The sequence below is a fragment of the Mesoplodon bidens genome (assembly GCF_964165515.1).
Source record: "Mesoplodon bidens genome assembly, chromosome: 14".
In the NCBI taxonomy this organism is placed as follows: Eukaryota; Metazoa; Chordata; class Mammalia; order Artiodactyla; family Ziphiidae; genus Mesoplodon; species Mesoplodon bidens.
In genome coordinates this window covers 49,451,705-49,474,586 of record NC_138170.1, presented here as the reverse complement: position 1 = coordinate 49,474,586, position 22,882 = coordinate 49,451,705, and the positions used below count along the sequence as shown (strand labels likewise).

The following is a 22,882-nucleotide window of genomic DNA, read 5'->3' as shown; positions in this document are numbered from 1 at the left end:
ACACCACTGTATAGTATGGTATAGATACAATAAAAGTAATTTCAAGAGCTTAGATCAGAGTTAAATATAGTAAATATAGTAAAATAAGGAAGTGATGAGTTTTGAATATTTATCTTTGTAATATAACTTATCTAACTTTCATATAATTTAATCCTTAATGATGGCTGCGTGTAATAACTAACTTGCGCAACTCCTGAAAATTTAACAATTGTCTCTCTCAAGCCAGTATGAACCTGCTCCCATGAACCACTGTTTTACCTGTCACAATATTGCAGTGTAGCCATGGTAATATACACTATGTGGCTGGGGACTGGGAATAATATGGCTGGGATGACTCTGAGCCATGGATGATCAATGACCTCAGGTCACAGTAGAAGAAAGGAGCTGGGTGTAGCACTATGAGTTACCTCAACTATAGGGGTTATTTACTTTCCTGTTACTGGTGTAGCAAATTACTCCAAACTTAGGGGTTTAAACTAACGCACATTTGTCATCTTACAGTTTTGGAGGTTAGAGGTCAGAAAGGGGTCTCACTGAGCTAAGATAAGTCTCTTGGCAGGGCTGTGTTCCTTTTGGAGGTTCTAGGGGAGAATTCTTTTTCTTTCTCTCGCCAGCTTCTAGAGGCCACCTGCCTTCCTTGGCTTGTGGCCTCCTTTCTCTATCCTCAAAGCCAGCAACGTTGGGCTGATTCCTTTTCATGCTGCCATCTCTTTGGTTCTCTCTTTGGAAAGCTGATTAGCAACCTTAATTCCATGTGCAACTTTAATTGTATGTACCTGAACATAGGTGCCAGAGACTAGAACGTGGATATCTTTGAGAGGCTATTTTTTCTGTCTAACCTTGAATGTTAGGTCTGCAGGTAGCTCTGCACAGACAGGGCCCCCAGTGCCCTTCTGGAGAAGTTGCTTAGAGTCCTAGAAGATGAGATACATGGAGGGTTTCACAAAAGCTGCTGATTTGCCTCAGGTGATTTCAAGTGGCAATAAGTTTTATGGTGAAAATAAAACAATAGAGCACAGAGAGATGGGAAAGGGAAGTATTTAAGCAGATGCTTGGGGAATGTCTCTCAAGTGGCGATGGGTGGGCTAAGACCTGAATGATGAGGATGCAATCATACCCAGATCCAGGAAAGGCCAGGCCAAGTATAATGAGCAGCAGCACCAAGGAAAGGCTGGTGGTGTCTGGGGTTTAGCTCCCTCGAACCATCTTAAATAAGTTCAGTGAGTTCACTATCCAAACTCAGCTCTAAATGTCTCCTACTCAGTTCCCTCTTCCAACTAGATCTATCCTCCTAAATTCCTCCTGCAGAGAAATTCTGGAGCGCCACTGGAGAAAAACAGGTACAAAGTTTCTGAAGACAGGAACAGAAAGAAGGGTAGTGTAGGAGGTGAAGGGTGGTAGATTGTTCTAGTAATGTACCCCAGTGAATCAGAGTTCTCTGTGTTCATACCCTTTACAATTGATCTTCGTGCCCCTTCTATCAAGAGACTGTGTATTTCTCCACTCCCATCAATCTGGTCTGGCTGCGTGATTTGCTTTGATTAGTACCATATGGCAGCAGTGATGTACAAATTCTAGAGCCTAGACCTTAAGAAGACTTGAGGCTTTGCTATCGCCCTTTTGGAACATGAAGCAGGGAGGTCACAGGGACCAGACTATGTAAGGCTTATTAACATGGTAAGGAATATGGACTTTGTTCTAAGTGCTCTGTGGGTTCTAGAAGATTTTAATTAATAAGTGTTACGCTTCAGAGGATCACACTGGGTGCTCTGTGGAGGAAAGATTGCAGTTGGGCAAGAATGGAAGCTGCAAGGCCAGTGGGAGTCTTTTTGAGGCATCCAGACAAGAGATGGTAGCAATGGAGGTGGAAAAAAGTGGACAGATTTGAGTCCTGCTAATGGATTGGCTTGGGAAGAAAATAGTGAATAACAGTCTTCTTTCTCAAAATGCAAGGCTACATAAATACATGTAGAATACAGTTATAAACAAAAAAATCTAATAGATTAATGTACATAAATCTGTATGTTGGATGTGACCATTTCCTCCTGTAAGACTGGGCAGCAGAGAAAACCAGAAGGGAAAAAAAAACCCTATGAAGTGAAAACACAGAGGAGAGCAGGGGTCAGAAATGAGGTGTGAGCAGTAAAATGTTTCTGCTTCTCACCTGCACCCCACCCACCTCCTGAACCTTTCCCTTGGGTTATGAGAGACACCCCTGGATACTTAGACCAGCCCCACCCCCTTCCCTTTAAACAGCTCTAAAGGTATCTATTTCATGAAGGTACAAGTCCAAATAAATACCAAGGAACATAACATACCCTTTGGCATCCTTACCCCTCATCTAGGACTCATTCACCTTTTTGTTTAAACTAAATAGTAAAGGGTTTACCACATGTGGGCACTAAACCTAACAGAGAAAATACAGCCTGCAGTGGAGGCGAAGGACCTGGGTTCTAGTTTTGCTTTTGCCGGTGTCTTTCATGTGATTTTGGACAAGGTATGTCAGGGCTCTGGGCTTATTCTGTCATTCTTCTGTCTTGCTATGACTGAGATAGGCAAAGCATTGGGGCATGGCCAAAGGAAAAAGTTACAAAATTTCAAGCCCAGAATTCCCATTTTTTGTAGAGCTCCTTAAAGTTGCAAGTCTTCAGATTTTGTCTCACTGAGTACTCGTTACAAAAATGTAAACTTTGGAGCTAACTGCTCAGGAAAAACTCATGCAGAGGGACGTTCTTTTCTTTCTTTTATTCCTTCCCTACCTTCTTTTAATTTCATTGTAGAGTGACATATATTTTCCCACTGGATTAAAAAAATAAATAACAAAGACAATATGTCATAATAAAAGGCCTATAAGTTGCCTTCTTTAATCCTTTCCTTATATCCACCCATATAAGCACTCTTCGTTGTCCATTATCTCGATAATCAAGTGTGGTGACTGGCCATGGGGATGTGAAACCAGGCCAGAGAAAATCTTTATTTAGTTACCTTAATGACTGTATGGGGAGGTATTGGTGGGGCTAGCTGGTCTCCCAATGTCACTGTAATAGCTGCTGCACATAGCAGGTTATTATGACGTAGAATGTATGGTTTCAAAGGACAGAGCTTCGAAGCTTGAAAGAAGTTCTTGACTTTCAGTTGTATGCAAAATAGAGAACATATGACTCTACCGCACCAGGAAATGATGTTGACTCAGAGACTGACAATAACATCTAAGTAACGCAATGTCATACCTGGTCATTATCTGTACAACCATAGGAAGTTCCACAAGGTTCTCAGTCTATAGATTCCTAACTTTAATGTATTCAGATTTATTAGTTGAGATCTGGAAACAATGCATCTGACAGAACCACCAGATTAAGCAGTGGAAACATAAATTTCTCAGTTCAGTAAAATAAACTTACACAGGCTCTATAGCCAAAGTTGCACATTCTTTCTTTGGAATGTTAGTTCTGAAATGGCATTTTATTTTTAAATAATTGAAAATTCCATTACCTTACAAACCACAGAAATACACTTACAATATTTAATTCTGCCGCTTGGTGGTGCCATGGATAACTAATAATAATAATTTTTTAAAAATTCTGCAAGTTTGCTGGACAGCAGGACTTGGCTATTAGCAAATTGAAAAATATAATTAACATTTTTTTTTTTTTTTTTTTTTTTTTTTGCGGTACGCGAGCCTCTCACTGTTGTGGCCTCTCCCGTTGCGGAGCACAGGCTCCGGACGCGCAGGCTCAGCGGCCATGGCTCACGGGCCCAGCTGCTCCGCGGCATGTGGGATCTTCCCGGACCGGGGCACGAACCCGCGTCCCCTGCATCGGCAGGCGGACTCTCAACCACTGCGCCACCAGGGAAGCCCTAATTAACATTTTTAAAAGTCTGTAATCCTTTTACACATTATAATGGCTGAAAAGTGCATATGGGCTCGGGCTTTCACTATAAAATCCCAGGCTTACTCATAGTTGAACAAGAAACCAGGATAGCAGTTTTTTTAATCATGGAAAATTTCAAGCATTCTAAAATGCCAAAATAACTGACATCCCTGTACGTATTACCTGGATAATAAATGTTAACATCCTGTCACATTTGAAAAAAATTACATGAAAATGAAGTTTATGCTCCTTTGTTCTTTTTCATTCCCCTTTCTTTTTTCTCACTAGAGGCAATCACAACCCAGAATTTGATGTGTATCCTTCCAGTTCTTGTTTCTCTATTTTTAGTACCTGTTCATGTGTCCATGAGCAGTACAAATGTTGCTTCATATTTTTTAAATGTATCTTTTCATGCTGTAGTATACTGCAATTTGCTTTTTACATTTAACAGTGTTTTGTCATGTTGATATATACAGATATATGCAGATATATACAGATCTAGGTTATGAGTTTTAAACTGCTGTGTTGTAATTTATGGCAAACATATATTCTGAATTTATTTATTCATTCCTCTATGAACATTTCAATGTTGCAATAAATGCAATGCTTAGAATAGCTAACATATAATACGTCCTCAAAACATATTTAATGAATGAAGCGGCATAAAATGTTTCAGGCAGACTATTTTTTGCTTCAATCGTCCAGTTATTTGTCCTTAACGTCCACTCTCTCTGCGTGCGCGGCAGGGGTCATTCCCTGAAATTTCCTAAAGGTTTGTTTCCCAGTCCACTGAGGAGAGGCTCTGATGTAGTCCTCGTATGGTGGCAGGGGTGGGCGAATGGAGTGGGTAGAGAATGGACACAAAGACATCTCAGTGTCAAAATATAAGACAATGGAGGTTTGTCTGGTCTGGAGCAGGGGAGGGTGGCAGCAGCGAGCGTTATAAATTTCGGGTAGGTCTTAGAGTTTACAATGCAGGGCATGTCCGGGGCTACCATATCCGGAAAACGAGGTAGCGGAATATAGAGGTCTTTCTTTAAGTGCACCTTCTGAAAGACGTAACCATCAAACGCCAGACGGTTGCCATGGGAACCAGCGGGGGAGGGCGGTGTGTCCGGCCAGAATTCTTGATGCGCTTAGAATGTTTCTTCTTCCGGTCCCCGGTTCTTCACAACCACCGCCCCTCTCCACCGTCCCCCGCCCATTCTGTGGGCTCTCATCATTCTCTTCCCCTTTTCATTCTCTCCTTCCCTGTTCTAGGTCGCCATCTTGGACCATGCGTCAAGATGGCGCCCCCCAGTCCCAGAGGTAGAGCCCAGGAGCGCCGGGGAGCCTGCGCGCGCACGTGCTCGGGCGCGGAAGGGTGGGGGCCGTGATGTCAAGACGTTGCCCCGCCCCCGGTGGTCGCTCCGCCCCCGGCCCCACTCCGCCTTCCTGTCACCGGGCGAACCCGGAAGTGGAGGAGGAGGTGCGCCGGTGGTGGCAGAGCGGGCAGGCTCTGGCGGAACCGTACCAGGCAGCGTGCCTGGGGTTGGGGGCGAGGGGGCGGGGCTGAGCGGCCTGGGCATCCTGGCCTGGACGGGGCGGGGGAGGCCATGGCCTCGGCAGAGTTGCAGGGGAAGTACCAGAAGCTGGCTCAGGAGTATTCGAAGGTACCCGTCGTATGCGGGGAGTAGGGGGTCCCCGGCCCTGCGGCCTCGGGTTGCCTTGGCAGCGACTTGTCGGGACACAGGGGGCCGGCGGAGGGGGGAACGTGAGCGCGCCCCTTCTCTCTCCTCCGCCTCTTCTGTCCACCATTACCGTGCCTCCACCTGCAGCTCTCAGGAGATGGGGCCGGGCGGTGTCTGGGTCCGTGTGCGTTTCTGCGGGAAGGAGCAGGAGTTTGAGTCTTCCTTCTCACTGAACTAGCGGGCTTGGACTGGGATGTCAGAAATCCTGGCTTCCGCCTCTGGTGCTGGTCGGGAGGGGACGGGGAAAGGTGAGGACCATCCCTCCACGGCTGCTTCCTCAATTTTCCCAGCCCAGCGATGGGAAGGATCAAGCTTTCTCCTTTCTCACAGGGATGATATGAGGATAAAGAGATTTAAATGCCCCCAGTCAAGTCAGGAGTGTAAATAGAGTCATGCGTGTAAACTGCTTCACCGGAGATGCGTGGTTATGAATGGGTTCAGTGCTTTGGCAAGATGTTGTCTGAAAATGATTTTGAAAGCTTGAGTGCTAGGGCTGTGTCCTTTTATCTCTCTTTTTCTTGGATCACCTGGACTGGGGAAGAGCACCCAGCAGGTGCTCAATACATGTTGAATTAAGCAAAGTAGGGACCTGTCCCTTCGTTGTATTTATGGCATCAGTATTTTAAACGATGGAACCCTTTTCTCGGAGAAGGGTGGTGCTGCTTTAATGGGTAGGGTGGTTCTGCCTCAAGAATATTCTAATGAAGTACTGAAAGCAGAATCTTACATTTTTGGAAATTGATTCATTAGTCATTAAACTTCGTTTTCAATGATCTTGGCATTCATGGGAGCAACTGGAAGACTTGGTCCCCTTTTTACAATTTGGAGAAACTGAGACACATTTTTTAATTTCATGTAACAAATATGCAGCCGGGCAAAATGAAATATTCTTTGAAAAATAAAACCTGTGCCTAAACATACACACTTAAGTCTTTTGACCATCAGATGGGAGCCTTTTGGGATGCTACACTTATTCCATGGGTGCTACCATTGGCAAAACTTCTTGTGTTTCCATTTGAATTTGCCTTAAAGGCCTGTGGCATGATGTTAGTGATGGCAAGTTTTTATCCTTTGAAGGAATATTTTTTTGTTTGAAAGGGCCAGAACTTATCTGGAACAAATCCATGTGATGAAGTGTGGTGGGTGGAGGATGACAGTACTCAAACTTGGCTCTACTATTTTTGGGTGAAAATGTTTCATGAGTATAAAGTAAGAAGGGGGCTGATTTTCTCTTCTGGAGAGTAAACAAGCTCACAAGGCAATTCCAAATGGCAGAAGAGTTCCAGAAATATTTTGCACAGTGACTGCATTGCTGAAATAATTGTATAGCCTCCCAAAAGTAATAAAAACTTTGAAAGATTTTATCATTTTGGATTTGTAAGCTCTTTTGTTCAGCAGACAATTAGTGCCACCTGTGAACAATCTGCCGGGCCCTGTTGAGTGAGGCAGACTTCCACCTTAAGGAGAACCCTTTAATAGAATGTTCAACTGTTGTACATAATTATGATACAGGATGACAGGTGTTAGCTCAGTGGGAGCACAGAAGAAATGGCGGGTAAGGGTAGAAGTTACTTAGATTGGGGAGTAGGGTATAGGGAGGAAGGGATGGATGGTAGTGCTCCAGGCAAAGGAGACAGTCTCTGTTTGCTGACATCAAGGCACATTCGTTCAGATACACGACAGAGAGTGGTGAAATATGGTTGGAGGGATAATTTGGACCCGGTCATGAAGGGTTGTGGATGTCAAATAAAAAGTTTGAACTTTGAGTAATGGAGAGACGTTAAAGGTTTTCGAACAGGAGAGTGACATTGCTTTTAGAAAGAAAACTGGTAGCTGTGTGGAGGATGGACTGAAATGGGGAAAGATTGGTGAAAAGAAGACCAGACTATAGTCTCTTTGAATAACTTTGGGGAGTGTAACGTAGGATTAAATAAAGTTTTGTGACTGTTGAGATGGAGAGGGGGGCTTAGATTTAGGAATTATGGTTAAAAAATATGGTTTAGTTTACCTCTTTTTTGTGTGCCTGCTTTGCACATAGCAGCAAACTTATGAAGGATATAAAGGTGTCAAGGCAGTCATCCTTGTGTCTCATTCATTCTGTGGGACGTGATGAGTGAGGGAAGACTGAGAGTTGACCCTGAAGGTTTCCCAGGGACTGCTCTGAGGGAACACCACTGCCACTGGCAGAGGAAGGTGGGCAGGAAGGTGAGCCAGTTTGGAGCGAAGTTTAGGTGCAATCATAGTATTTATGGTTGGAAGGTACACTGAAGCTATCTTATTCACATAGTAGCTTGAGATGATGTTGGGGTAATTGCTGAAAATTTCTAGTGGAGACGGACTGGCTGAAAGTCAGGACAAAGGCCAAAGCTTTTGTAATAATTCCCATAAAGACAATAGTTCCCATAAAGACAATGGTTGAACTTGGAGAGTTAATCACTTTAGGTAAATTCTTTGGGGAACACCTGTGGGAAGGCTGTGACAGTAGGAGGAAATGCTAAGGAGACTATAGGAGGTCTGCCAGACTTCAGGTTATCTCCCATATTGGGCCAGACCATGTTTCATCCTTTTAATTGCAATGTGATGGAAATGTCAGAATGTGAGAACCCTGATTGGTCAAAAGATTTCATGTGCTTTTCATTCCCTGTCAGTTCTAGTGCCAAGCAATTTCTAGATAAGATCTATCATCCTTTTAATTGCAATGTGATGGAAATGTCAGAATGTGAGAACACTGATTGATTGGTCAAAAGATTTCATGTGCTTTTCATTCCCTGTCAGTTCTAGTGCCAAGCAATTTCTAGATAAGATCTATCATCCTTTTAATTGCAATGTGATGGAAATGTCAGAATGTGAGAACACTGATTGATTGGTCAAAAGATTTCATGTGCTTTTCATTCCCTGTCAGTTCTAGTGCCAAGCAATTTCTAGATAAGATCTATGCTATCGATACCTTCAGCCCTGTGCCTATGGAAGGGGGTATTCTACCTTTTTGATAGCTTCCCTGGTGCAGAAATTGTGGGCTGATGTTGAAATCCAGTTACATCTTTTTCCTTATTTAGGATACAAAGAAAAAAGATTTCCTTTTAATATGTAGAAGGAGGCCTACAAATCAAGAGAGCAGCAAGCGTGATCCCTAAACCAAGGACATTTGCAGAATCTTCTCATGCTTAGTTAATGCAGATCTTGGCCTGTGTTCCGGGAAGGGGCCCATTTCTTCCTTTGTAACTTCTGTCATCATCTTTTTTCCCCCTGAGAAGGAAAAAAGCAGTATGAGGAGCTCCCATTAAAGAGACTGAGAGTTTCGTTAGATAAAAGATGAACCATGGAGGCCGAAGCAGGTGAGAATTTCTGAGGTGGACAGGTTGCTAAAACAGTGTTATGGAAAGGTCAGTAAAAGTGGAGATTAAGACCCTCTGGTTTGGGCAATTAGGCGATCACTGGAGGCTTTAAACATTTCTGGTTTAACAGAGTTTGGGGGAGGGGAATGGTATGTAGAAGCTGGTTTTCAGAGATTTATGAAGTTAATAGGGAATAGACGGAGGCTGCCCCTTTGAGACGTGAGGGAAAGTTAATCAAGCCCTCAGTTTTCAAAGACCATTTCTTACTTGGTGTTTCTCCCACGGCCTGCTCTGCTTCTGATGCTCTGGTATATCTTATTCTGGAGATGAGGCTGAGCATGCAGTCCTGGCTCATTTGATTTCAGCCTGCTTTCTCTGAATGGGCTTCTGCACTCTTGCCTGGCACCATATTAATGTGTAGGCAAGTTTGAAGTTATGCTCTTTCCAGTGTTTGTGTTACTCTGGGTTCTCAAAGTGTAGACCCTGGATCAGCATCATCAGTGGCTGGGAATGGGTTAGAAATACAAATTCTTGGGTCTACCCAGGACTTACTGAATCTAAAACTGGTGGTCAGACCCAGCAGTCTGTGTTGTAACAAACCTCTCCAGTCATTTGGGTGCACACCAGAACCAGTGCTCAGGAAATGGTGTCAGTATAGTAGCTATTGCTCAGATGATCTTTTTAAAGCTCTTTTCAAGGCAATAAAAGCCAATGGGGGGACTTCCCTGGTGGTCCAGTGAGTAAGAGTTCACGCTCCCAATGCAGGCGGCCCGAGTTCAATCCCTGGTCAGGGAACTAGATCCCACATCCTGCAACTAAAGATCCCGAGTGCCACAGGGAAGATCCCACACGCAGCAATGAAGATCCCATGTGCCACAACTAAGACCTGGCACAGCCAAGTAAATAAATAAATAGTAAAAAAAAAAAAAAAAACCAAAAAACTACAGTAATCAAAACAAAACAACGTGATGCTGGCAAAAAAAAAAAAAAAGCCAATGGGAAAGGTAAACATCCATTATTTCTCTAACAGTTGACTTTGCAATTGATGCTTCTTTTAGTTACAAAGGAGATTGCCTTTTGAAACTTTTTAGACTTATACTCTTAGAGATGCTCATTTTGGCAAAGGATCAGTCTTGATTTGGTGTGTTTGCTTTCCAGATAGCAGGGCTTGGCTGACCCTGATTGATCGCCCTCTCTTGTAAGAGAAATAGACTCTGGGGCTGGATTGGATTAAAATGGAGTATCAGCTTTTTTCTCCCCTAATGTGTAGGGTTCACTACTAAAGATGGATTGGAAAACGGTCTGTGTTCAGTGCTATCCAGTGGAACTTTCAGGAGAATGAGAATGTTCTGCATATTTGCTGTCCAGTAGGGTGACCACTAGCATGTGGGGCTATTGAGTAATTGAGATGTGGCTAGCTGAGCTGAGGAAATGAATTTTGGATTTTATTTACATAATTTAAGTTTAAATAGGCACATGTGGATATGGCTACCCTGTTGAGCTGTGCTGGCTTAGCCCCTAGATCATCACAAACGTAAGTGTCTATGTGACTCACCTGAAGACCTTGTTAAACTGCAGATCCTTTCTCAGTAGGTCTGTGGTGGGTCCTGAGATTCTGCTCCTAGGTGATGCTGCTGAAGCTGTCCGCAGACCGTACTTTGAATAGCAACGCTTTAGGAAGACAAGGGGTGTCCTACTCTCCGTCTTCAATTCAGCTGAATTTCCAACCAGTCCCTGGTGAGGCAGCTAGATTACAGAATTGGGAGTGGGGGTTTCGTCCTAATGAATTTCCTTGCATGGGAGCGGGAGCTAGAGAAAGGGTCTCGTTTGAGGGCAGCTCTGAAAAAAGGTTTTCTTCCCAACTCAGTGACAAAATGACCCCAGCCATTAGTACATAGTATGTAGCCTTCACAGTTACTTTATCCTTTTCCATGGCGAGGAGCAAGTTAGTAGGCAGAGAGAAAGACTAAGTGGTACTCCCAGCACTGTAGAATACCTAAAATGTTAGAACTGGGAGTGTTTTTAAGGATCACCCAGGCCAGAGATACTGAAGCTGTGGTTTGCAGATGACTCAAGTGTGCTGAAATCAGGGTTTTGGTGAGGCTTAGAGATGGGCATCAGGTTATCTGTTGCATACATTACTTTGTAATGGAGAAAAGCTATACATGTAAAGATTTGTTTTATAGGGTCATAAAACCTGTATAAATGTCAGAATGTCCATTGTATGGAAACAGTTATGTAAGAGTGATTCTAACACAGAAGATTCTAGCTATCTCTTATAGTTGTTTAATGTGTTGCATTTAAACACCTTTTATTTACAGCACTTAATTTGATTAATTAACTAAAATTTTATTGAGTGCCTTCTCTATCCATAGCATTGATCTTTCATTGTACGCAGGAGATACAAGGAAGTATACTGTAGTCTCTATTGTGAAGAACAGTTTAATTGGCAGATGGGACTTGACTATAGAAATCATACATAAATTAGTAAACATAAAATGTACTGCTTTAAAAAGTAAAAACTGAACAGTTTAAATAAGAGATGTCTTGTTACTAGCAAGTGCCCAGGGAACTGAGGGCAAGGTCACTGTGGACCATAGGGGCACTATAGAGAATGGTTAGGGAAAATTTATGGAAGAAGTAGGACCAGAGTAGGAAGTAGGCTCTAGAAGAACAGTTGGGGTTTGGTTGGTCAAAATGAGAAAAGGCTGTGTTTTCAGAGTAAAGGTAAAGCTAATCAAAAGATTACGACACACTATCACTATAGTGTGTCGTAATCTTTTGATTAGCTTTACCTTTACTCTGAAAACACACTGACATATATACACTACCAAATGTAAAATAGCTAGTGGTAAGCTGCAGCATAGCACAGGGAGATCAGCTTGGTGCTTTATGTCCCCCAGAGGGGTGGGATAGGGAGGGTGGGAGGGAGGCTCAAGAGCGGGGGGGATATGGGGAATATATGTATACATATAGCTGATTCACTTTGTTGTAAAGCAGAAACTAATAAATGTTATAAAGCAATTATACTCCAATAAACATGTATTTTAAAAAAAGATTACAACACAATGAAAAATGAGGTTTGAAAAGGACTAAGAAGGTTTCTGAGCTGGGATTCAGAGGACCATTTCTCTACTGGATGGAACAAAAGTGCGTGGCACAGCTGCTGGAAATAGGCTATGTCACCTTCTGGAGAATTTTTCTGTCCTAGTGGAGACTTCAGGGCAGTTGTTTCTCAGTTACATCCACATCCACTGGAGTCTCCACACTAGTCTCCTAGAGGCATTAGTGACCATCGGTAACTGTTTCTGAAACCAACACTGCCTTTGCCTCCCACTGTGGTGAATGCTGGTGAGGAGAAAGATGAGATTCTAAAAGACCAGACTGGTCACAGTAGTATCCGCATTTGACAAGGCGTTGGTCAGTAATGCAGAGATGTGGCAATAGTGATGCTGAAATGCAGGGAGATGCCAAATGCCAAGTGCGGGTAACAAGGCAGTGGAGTAGGCCAAGCTTCTCCTTTGCTACCTACCAAATAATAGAAAGGGATTTTCGATAAGTATTTCTAAAAGCTGCATTTTCTCTTGAATGTTTCCATTGAAACGGTGTTTGAATTGTTACCAATTTAGCAAACAGTATTTTCCAAAGGAAAATCGAAATCATTTTTCATTATAATCAGATTAAGTTCCAAACAGCAGTAATTTGAAAATTTTAATTTTGCTTTTATGACAGAGTAGGCTGTTCAGTTTGCTTTATGTAGCTTACACGTGTGCCTTAAAAATTAAAGGTGAGCGTTTTTTTGTTTGTTTGAAAACTGATGTAGTTCTGGTCCTACAGAAACTTGTCAGTTCAGCACATTTCAAGCTTCATCCCTAGTCCTTGAGGCGGTCATGAGGACCTTCTAAATACCACACGAAGAAGATCAGAGAGCAAAGTTAGAACAGGGGTATGAAATGAAACCTAAAGACTGAAGGAGTATCGCTGTCCTTTGGCTATATGGATTTGAAAGTATTTATTGAATTTTCTTACCTAGGTAGCACATTATCCAAGAATATGCTGATATTGCTTAAAAGATAAAATACTACACAATGGAAGTCAACATTAAAGTGGTATTTATTTCTCTCTTCTGAACTTCTAGAGCAGAGTGTGAGGAGCCTGATAGCAAATATTTTAGGCTTGGGGCCATATGGTTTCTGTTGCATCTACTCATCTCTGTCATTGTCACACAAAAACAATCATAGATAATTCATAAATATTCAAATATTCCTACTCTTCTGGCATAGAAAAAGGTCATTTCTGTTCTCAGGAGACAGATGTGAGCTATGCAGAACTAGAAGTAGATTTTTTTTTTCAGCTCATAGATAAAATTGTCCCATTCATTTAGTTTCTCAGAGAAGAACCTGGTCTTTCATGGTCTCTGTACTGAGTCCTCAGAAAATTAGTCTGTAACCCTTTTGCTTCAGCTACACTGGGCTGGTATATTTATACTCACATGCTCTGTGTTGTGCTTGCTGATAACTACGGAAGGTTTATCTTTCAAAACCCTGCTGGTGGTGGTGATATAGATGTATACCTAAGTAGAAATTCATCAAGCCGTATAATTTCTGTTTTGTATACTTTATTTAAATAAAGTTAGACCTCAATTAAAAAAAATAAACCTGTGAAAGAAGCCCAAGTCCTACCTCTTCAAAGGCTTCTGTCACCTCTCCAGCCCACTACTTTTCTCATTTATATGTAGCTTTATAAAATAGTAGCCAATATTGTCTAATGACATTATGCCTGGAGTCAAAACTGCTGGTGTCTGAATCTCAGCATAGCCACTGAACTTCTCTGTACCTTGGTTTCGTCTGTAAAATGGCGATAATTGTAGCACCTATTTCATAGGGTTGTGAGGATTAATGAGGTAGTGTATGTAAAGTATTTAGGACAGTGCCTGGTATGTAACGAGCATTCAAATGCTAGCTGCTATTATTATCAATTTCTAAATTGAGCTTGCTTCTTAGTTACTTTTGTACACTGCTTCCACTGATGCCTGATTAAAAGTCCTCCATTCCTGAGGCTATTGCGGGTGATGATATTTGCATGACTAATGTTAGGCACGGTGTACTGCTGGGTATGTTGATGCCCTATACTTTGATTTTCTGTTGAATTCTTATTCCATTATCAGTCCAGTTGTATGTATTTTACAGATGAATGGTGTGTCAGAGTTTCAAGGAAAATGACATACTCAGTGCCCTATTTTCTATTGTATTAGTTTTTATTTAGGGAGGTGATTGGTTTCATAGAAAGAACCATGTACGGGAAGTCGAGAGACCTGGATTTTAGTCTCAATTGTGCATTGATTAGTTTTATGTCATTGGGCAGCTCAGCCTCTGTGTCCTTATTGGTAAAATGGCAGACTGATGATCTCTACTATTCTCTTCCGGGCCAATATTCTTGTTCTCATATATATGTGAGCAGATAGTTACTCAGTGTACTGATTCCTGTAAAGTTATGGTAAGTGGTTTCCTTGCTATAAGTGACTGCTTTATATTAAAAATTAATTATTACCTCCTCTGTTTTCAGCTTCGGGCTCAGAATCAGGTCTTGAAAAAAGGTGTCGTGGATGAACAAGCGAATTCTGCTGCTTTAAAGGTAGGCTACAGGGTATTTTGTGTTGTGAGGGTTAGGTTAGTGTTTGGTGAAGCTCACAGCAGGGAATTCAGCTCAGTTTTCCAGGGTAAATTCCCAACTCTTGACAGTGACTCACTAGGAATAGGGGAGGATAATAGAGGTTTTTTTGTGTGTTTAACTTTCCTACTTGCTTAGGTATGAATGTGATGTGCTTTGACTTCCTTAGCCAGAAATTACAAAAATGTATTGTTGGGGCTTCCCTGGTGGCGCAGTGGTTGAGAGTCCGCCTGCCGATGCAGGGGATACGGGTTCATGCCCCGGTCTGGGAAGATCCCACATGCCACGGAGCGGCTGGGCCCGTGAGCCATGGCCGCTGAGCCTGCGCGTCCGGAGCCTGTGCTCCTCAATGGGAGAGGCCACAACAGTGAGAGGCCCACATACCGCAAAAAAAAAAAAAAAAAAAAAAAAAAAAAAGTATTGTTGGACTGTATGTAAGGCATTTCTCTCATACCTTGCTTCTCTCATAGCTAAATTCATCAGGATTAATGGGGCTTCTTATCTGGCTTCATCTGATAGCACTCTGTGGGGCTGTGTCATATTCATGTTTATATACCCAGCATTCAGCCGATGGTTGTCCCCTACTAAATGGATTTGAAAGTGTGAATCATTTAGTCCATTAATCTTGCTTTGAGGTCGAGCTGTTTAATAGTAATAACCTGTGTTAATGAGGACTGTTTGAGTGATACATCTTACCATCAGCACCTTTAACTGAGAGGAGAAATATGGTGGGAGTTGCAGGAATATGTTTCTACCTCATTTTAGTCGGCATATAATAAGTCCTGCTTAGTGATATTTTTAATTGGAAAAATTAATTCGAGGATATGGATTCCTTCTTGGTCAAGTTTCAGTTAAATATACTGCCTACCTCATTCTTTCACTCTCTCCCTTGCTTCCTCTTTAGAGAAAAGGGCTTAAGATTCCCTTTACTCTTCTCTCTTTCTGGAGTAGGCCCCAACCAGTGACATATCCTTAGACTTTCCACTCAGGTCTCCAAGACCCAGAGATATGTCCTTTCACTTGGCTGGTGTTGGATCCTCCACTAGAGAAATCTGTCTCTTGAGGATGCTCCCTCCTCAGGTGCTGTTCCACAGACTCAGGGCTGAGATAGTTCAGAGCATCTTACCCATACTCCCAAAGCTCTCTGCGCCCAAGCTGAGATGATTAAAAATAAGCTTTAAAGTCAGGATATGTTAGCCAAGTTATTATTTCGCCTAAATCACTGAAGAAATGATTATTATCTCTCCTCATGATGTTTAAAACCTATTACTGGGGAAGGTATTTCCTAGCTCATCTTAGTAGCCCTCTCTGGTGTTTGACACCCTCCTGTTGCTGGCTGTGTTCAATTAACTCTGTGATAGTGGCCGTGGTGGCAACAGCAGGCTCTATTTATTGAGCACCCACTGTGTGTCAGGCATTACGCTAGCACATTACATCCATTATCTCAGTTTTCACAACAGCTCTTTGAGGGCAGACGCCACTATTATCGTCCTCATTGCAGAAACTAGGGTTTACAGAGAGGTTGGGATGGATGTCTTCTGAAATTAATGATTGGCTAATGAAGTTGGAACATTAGTCAACTAGTGATTAACTAATTATAAGGATGTAAAGAAATTACTTTATGTTTTACTATTCATCACAGTGGTCATTAAAATTATAGTGAGAATGACAGTTTGCCAGTTTGCTCAATGGGAATGTTAGGATGTCTCTGTTAGAGTAGGTGTTTGATTATATTGGGTTTCTCTCTTCAATGAGTTGTTAGATACAGTAAGCATTCATTGATTTGAATTTCTATAATTTGAAATATATAGTAATTTGGACATGGGCTGGGCCTAAGTTTACCATTGAACTTCAAGTAAAAATTAAGGACTTACTAAACAAACAACAGAAAAGGAAAATGTTTTTCTCTTTAATGAAAACATATTCTATCCCTCTAGCTGTGCCCTCAACATGCAGATAATGTCAATAGATTGCAGACACCAGCCTCTGGTCTTTAGGTTGCTGTTTCAATATCCTTAAATCCCCTATTCATTAAAACTTGACCTCTTAGCTTTATAGTGGTTTTTCAATGAAAGTGATAAAAGCACAGATCTTTCAATATATGGTAGTATATGGCCATCTGTGTTTGATTACCAGTGAACACAAAGTTGTCAGAACGTCGTAAGGAATATATAGTTAGAATAATTTTTTTTTTTTTTTTTTTTTTTTTGTCACACTGCGTGGCATGTGGGATCTTAAATTGGGGATCTGAAGTTGGGGAACCAGGGATCGAACCCATGCCCCCTGCATTGGAAGCACAGAGTCTTAACCACTGGACCGCCAGGGAAGCCCCAGAATAATATTTAAAATAAAAATAGAGTGAAACTAAATATTTCTCTTGTTTCCCATTTTCTTACCCTTACCATGGTATAAACAGTACAGAATAGTCAGTAGGAGATGTGTTGTTTAGATTTTGTTTCTATTTTCATTTTAAAGCATCCGAAACTATTCTTGTGATAGGATAATATTGATTTTTATCTTTGACAAATCAGAATAATTTAAAGTGTATTAAAAAGACTTCATTTCGACTGACTTAAATTCAAGGAGGATTTATAGGAAATAGTGAATACAAATATATTTCTTCCATTCTTGCTTACTGAAGGGCATCATCAGTGAGTCTAAGGTTCTCTTTAAACTTTCAAGTTTATAAAATTGTAGCCTCAGACTTTGTGTCTCCTCACTGCCAGACACAAGTATAACAACATTATATAGCGACACGTAGTTGTGGATATTTTACTCTAAGTCGATGACTGTTACTTCAGTACATATACTCTTTTAGTTTTATTTTTAAATACGCTTGGTTTGGCCAGAAAATGATTTTGTCACAAAACAGAGCTAAAAACATAGGAACTATAATGATAAACATACAACTTGAATTCCTTAAAGCAAGAGGTTTTGATTATATTTTGGTGAAAGAAAAAATATTTTGTTTTCATTATTTTTAAATGTTAAGGCTAAATTACAAGGAATGGTCTCTTTTCACTTTGTTGTAGGAACAACTGAAAATGAAGGATCAATCACTGAGAAAACTGCAGCAGGAAATGGACAGTTTGACATTCCGAAATCTGCAGCTTGCCAAGAGGGTAGAGCTACTTCAAGATGAACTGGCTCTAAGTGAACCCCGAGGCAAGAAAAACAAGGTAGGTCAAGTAAAAGCAAGTTAGTGTGACCTTGTCATTAGGTACAGACATCTCCAGGCCATCCTGGTTTTAACAGAAGACCTCACCTCCAAATAATCTAAAGTTCCATTATTACACCTGGATATTGGGTTAAGAAAGCAGACATTTATTATTAATATATACCAAGTATTAGAGGCATTTTCATATGGAAGTGAGTTTTCAAGAATTTATTAGGAGCCAACATGCACATAGTTGGTTTAGTGACTGAGAAAAGTGAAGGGAGTATCTCATAGTGGTCAAAATTATTGATATTTTTTAGTTATACTGAGTTGCCATTAACCCAAGGTAGGGCAGATAGAATGAGAAACATTGTCAAAGTGTAACTGCTGTCTGTGAAAGTAGCAGTTGAAGTACTCATACATTAGGCTTGTAAGTTTGTTGCAGATGTATTTTCTTCGGGTGTTTATTCTTAGGAGTTCAATTTGGTATTCTTGTTCTGAGATGTAAATATAATTTTTTCCCTTCTGGTTTTATGTAGTGAGGTGAGATTCTGATTACTCTAAGATGGATGATCCAGTACTTTTGATCATTCTGTGATTTAGAAGTTGCTTCTTTTTTAAAGGCAGGAGCTAGTGATGGAGTCTTTAAAAGTCTTGTATGTTTGTAGAACAGCACCCCACAAATGTGTGGATTGAGGCAATAACAATAGAATGGTTGGAGGGAAGAAGGCCCGCAGTAACTCTGAAGCAGCATGGTGTGGAGGGAAGAGCGCTGGCTTTGGCGTTGAGCCCAGGCTTGAATTCTTTGTCTGCCATTTATAGTTCTATGACTTTAGGCAAATTTTTTAGCCTTGCAACCTCAGTTGTGGGGAAGATACTCTCAGATTTGTTGTCAGGATTAAATGGGATCATGTAAAAATACCCAGGACTGTATTTGCCATATGATGGGCAGTTGACATAATTATGTGTTAGTACATTTCCATATGCATTTCCCCTACGTGGAAGAGTTCTCTAGAGTGGTAATTTTCAAATAAATGGGGAAGAGAGAGGGCAAAGCAGATATGTATTAGAATCACTTGGGAAACTGTCAAAATACACATGCTCTGGAAATTCTGAAAGACCCTTGGGGAGGGAATAGCCATCTGTATTTCACACATGCTCCCCAGGTTAGTGAGATCCTCTCCCAGGGCTGTTTTAGCAGAGATTTGGGTATAATTACTTCTGAATTAATTTTAATAAGAGCTTTCCACATTTGGAAGCACTAAGGACCCAGAATATGTCATTCAACAGTGTTCCTTGTGTGCACATACCTCTTGTGTTCGCATTTAATGTTTATTTGTTTGTCTGTTTGTTACATAGCTGCTCCATTTTCAAAGGGCTTTCTAATCACTGGTTCACATTGGATCAGTAAATGACTTCATTTTAAGTGAGGAGTGAAGCACAAGAAAGGCAGAGGAGGGTGGTGACTGATGTCTGAACAGTTCATTGTTAGGCTGTCCCTTGAATAGTCTCACTTCTGTGTGTATTCCATGAAAACAGATGTTCATTATTGGCTCTTAAATAGTGCTGTTCTATGTAGAAAAAGTTAATATTGGTAAAAAGGCAAAAGGCAAGTATTTTTCATAATCTTTGAGCTTTTTCCTTCTGTTTATTTATAATAGCTTTATCTTATGTTTTTTAAATTAGAGATTTATGTGAACTTCTGTATAAATGTGTTTTTGTGAATGCTGTTAATTTCTTAAAGGAGTTTTAACAACTCAGACTCATGGAATTGGTAAAACTGTCATTTCCCAAACCAAAAGATAATTGAAATGATATTTATTAGCATATTTGTATTGCTAGCTCTCTGGGTCTGCTCTGTCTTCCAACAGAACTACTCCTGAATTCATCTGCAAAGAATAGTGAGCCTTATCTGTTATTTTCTCTCTCTTTGTTAAGCTTTCCTGCTCATTGCAATATTTGCAGTTCCAACTTGTGTCACATAGGAAAAGTTAAATGATGGACTGTATACCTTTTGCAGGATTGTTTGAGAATGGTGAACACGTAGAAGAGACAAGCTACTAAGGTGATAGAGAATCTGTGTACCTTAGGATGTTTCTCTAAAGGATGAAAGTTATGTGGACATAACTTATTCTTTCCATCAGAAAAGTGGAGAATCTTCTTCTCAGTTGAGTCAAGAGCAGAAGAGTGTCTTTGATGAAGACCTGCAAAAGAAGATAGAAGAGAATGAACGGTTGCACATACAAGTGAGAAAATCTTTCTGTTTTTCCATATGAATTTAAAAATGGGTTGTATGATATGCAATGTGGAAAAACCAGTGCAAGATAGAGTGTTTTGTGTATGGGTGGGTGTTTTAATGTTTCCTGTGGTCCTTAGGTGTATATGTCACTGTCATTCATTCATTTCTTAGATCTCATTCATGTTTTAATACGGATGTGTGCTTTGAGTATGCACTTGTTCAGAGGACAGCAGAATAACTTCATAAGTTAACAATAAAGAAGTATACTGGGCACTCTTCATTTTATATAGGAGATGGTTGGATGGATCATTTAGATGGGGGCTTATCAATAAGTAGTGTTTGCTTTTTAATTTATGACAGCTTAGTTGGTTTTTATCTGTTTCCCTGTTAGTCTGTAAGGTCTCATTAGTGTATAGACCATGTCGGTTTTGTCTGCCCAGCCTCAGGACAGGGCCTCACTCATGGCAGGCCCTCAAATATTTGTGGAATGTTGAGTAATCAGTGTCTGCTCCAAACCATTCAGCATATTTTAAGAGTCATAGGGTAGTGTATTCAACTATGCCTCCTGATTTTTTGTGTGAAATGGTGAGCATAGTCAAACAGTGGAAAATAAATATGCATTCTCAGTCTTTGAAAATGTTTACAAAATGAACTTTTGACTTCATGAATTTTGTGTTAAGTATTCATAATTCTTAATTACTACTGGCTTCTCATTAAGGAAAGGAGCCTTACCTGCTTCAGGAGTAACACCTGTTTGATTTTTGATTATTTAATTGCAGAAGTCAGCCTAACAGAAAAGTTATACCAGGTCAGTTGAGTTCTCTGTGTGCCAGAAATGGTTTGAAATAGAAATCCATGAGCCTGGGAGGAAGGAGATACAGGCTTTGGAGTCAGTCTGTGGCTGTGAGACATTTGACAAGTTAGGTCATCCCTTGAAGCTTCTGTTTCCCCATCTGTAAAGGAGGGATTACAAGTACACCACCTCTGACCTGCCATGAGGCTCCACTGAGCTCATGCCTGTGTGGTTTTGCACAGTGAGCATATGGAACCTTATGGAAGTTGCTCAATGATTAGTCGCTGCAGTTGTTTTCTCTTCATTTGTATATATTGGGATGTTGTGAGAACACACCATGATCTTTCCTTTTCAGTTTTTTGAAGCCGATGAGCAGCACAAGCACGTGGAAGCAGAGCTGAGGAGTCGGCTGGCCACTCTGGAGATGGAAGCGGCCCAGCACCAAGCTGTGGTCGATGGCCTGACCCGGAAGTACATGGAAACCATCGAGAAGCTGCAGAACGACAAGGCTAAACTAGAGGTAAGACCCGCCGTTGGTGAGAGCATGTGAAAAAATAGTCCAGGCTTTTGGAAATCATCCACCTGCTTTATAGAACAAAAGTTAGCCGTTCAAGGCAGGACTGCTGCCTGCAGCGTCTCCTCAGCGAGCTCACATCTGTGGCCTGAGACGTCTGCTCTTCTTTTTTTTCTGACAGACCAATATGCATATAATTTTGGTTAGTTATATTTGTCACACCACATTTCTAGCAAATTGAACACAATTTCAAGTAAATAGCTATATAAAATTTATAGGGGAAAACCAGAAAATAAAAAGAGTAGAAAAATTTTTTCTCTACCTGCAGGATTTCAAAATGGAAAGCCAAACAATATAGTTTGGCATAGTTTATTTTTTTTAATTTTTAATTTTTTTCAATTTTATTGGAGTGTAGTTGACTTACAATGTTGTGTTAGTTTCAGGTATACAGCAAAATGATTGAGTTACACATACACATATATTCATTCTTTTTCAGATTTTTTTCCCATATAGGTTTATTACAGAATATTGAGTAGAGTTCCCTGTGCTTTTTTTTCCTTCTAAAATTCAGGTAAAATCTCAGACTCTAGAAAAGGAGGCCAAGGAATGTCGACTTCGGACAGAAGAATGGTATGTGGAAACGTGAATTCCAAGGGACCCTGAAGTGAGAATCAGAAGACCCGAGTTTTGGTGTAGTAGCTCCTCTGTCTTAATTTTCTCACATTTGCAATGAGACAGGAGTAGATCATCTCCAGGGTCCTTTTCAGTTTTGTTATCTCTGGGACCTTATGAATTCTTTGTAGAGTGGCCTGTGCATTAGTCCTCAGCCTGCAGATGTTTTGGACTGTGGCAGATGGCATTCTGGGGCTCTAGTACTGAGGACTAGATCCTTTCTGTTTTAGACTACTCTAAAGAGAAGGCCTTCTGAGAGTCCCAGGCAGGAAAACTGACTAATGATCATGGTGTCAACCTTTTAATTTTAAATAATTTTAAATAAAATGAGGTTATGCAATCTATTGATAATTTGGAGATATTTACATCTTAAAATATTACTTATCTCTAGGTAGTAAGAGCATGCACCAACATTTATTTGATAAATGACATATTTTAGGTTTTAATAGGATCAATCAAGTGCATTTTTTCAGTTTAGTTGCATTGAAGTTGCATGGTGTATCTATGCTCTTAATTGAATCAAAACCAAAAATGATCAGATTTTCAGCTCAAGGGAAAAAAAAACGCTTTAATACTTTAAAAACGTTTACCATAATACTTGGACAAATATTTATGTGTTGTAAAGAGAAAATTTATGAGTTTGAAATGGCTCTAAGATTCTTTTGAGCTTGGGGAGATAAACTTAAAATTGTATAAGATATTGGGACTGTGATAAATTCTTTGAAACTTCCAGTCATTCAACAGGAGTCTCAGGAGCTTTAGAATCAAGGCTTAGTATTTTTCTTATCTTCATTTTTTTTTTTAACAACTCTCTACTACCAAGGGTATCCCAGATGTCAGGTACCATCCTCTGAAAGCCTGATACAGCTGTTGAGGTAACAAGCAAATGATGGTCTACTG

General features: G+C 40.7%; 1 protein-coding gene across 4 annotated transcripts in view; it reads left to right on the top strand.

Annotated features, from left to right (window-relative positions):
• Positions 1 to 5,416: 5,416 nt before the first annotated feature.
• PPP1R21 (protein phosphatase 1 regulatory subunit 21) overlaps positions 5,417 to 22,882 on the top strand; it is a 60,708-nt gene continuing 43,242 nt past the window's right edge. For 3 of the 4 annotated variants that reach the window (XM_081253789.1, XM_081253790.1, XM_081253787.1), the window contains exons 1-6: positions 5,417 to 5,524; positions 14,503 to 14,571; positions 17,640 to 17,786; positions 19,909 to 20,010; positions 21,152 to 21,316; positions 21,882 to 21,940. In XM_081253789.1, the coding sequence (XP_081109915.1) occupies positions 5,468 to 5,524; positions 14,503 to 14,571; positions 17,640 to 17,786; positions 19,909 to 20,010; positions 21,152 to 21,316; positions 21,882 to 21,940 (599 nt within the window). In that variant the 5' untranslated portion in view covers positions 5,417 to 5,467. Of the gene's footprint in view, positions 5,525 to 14,415; positions 14,572 to 17,639; positions 17,787 to 19,908; positions 20,011 to 21,151; positions 21,317 to 21,881; positions 21,941 to 22,882 lie in introns of those variants that run through there. The other variant, XM_081253788.1, reaches the window with a different exon arrangement.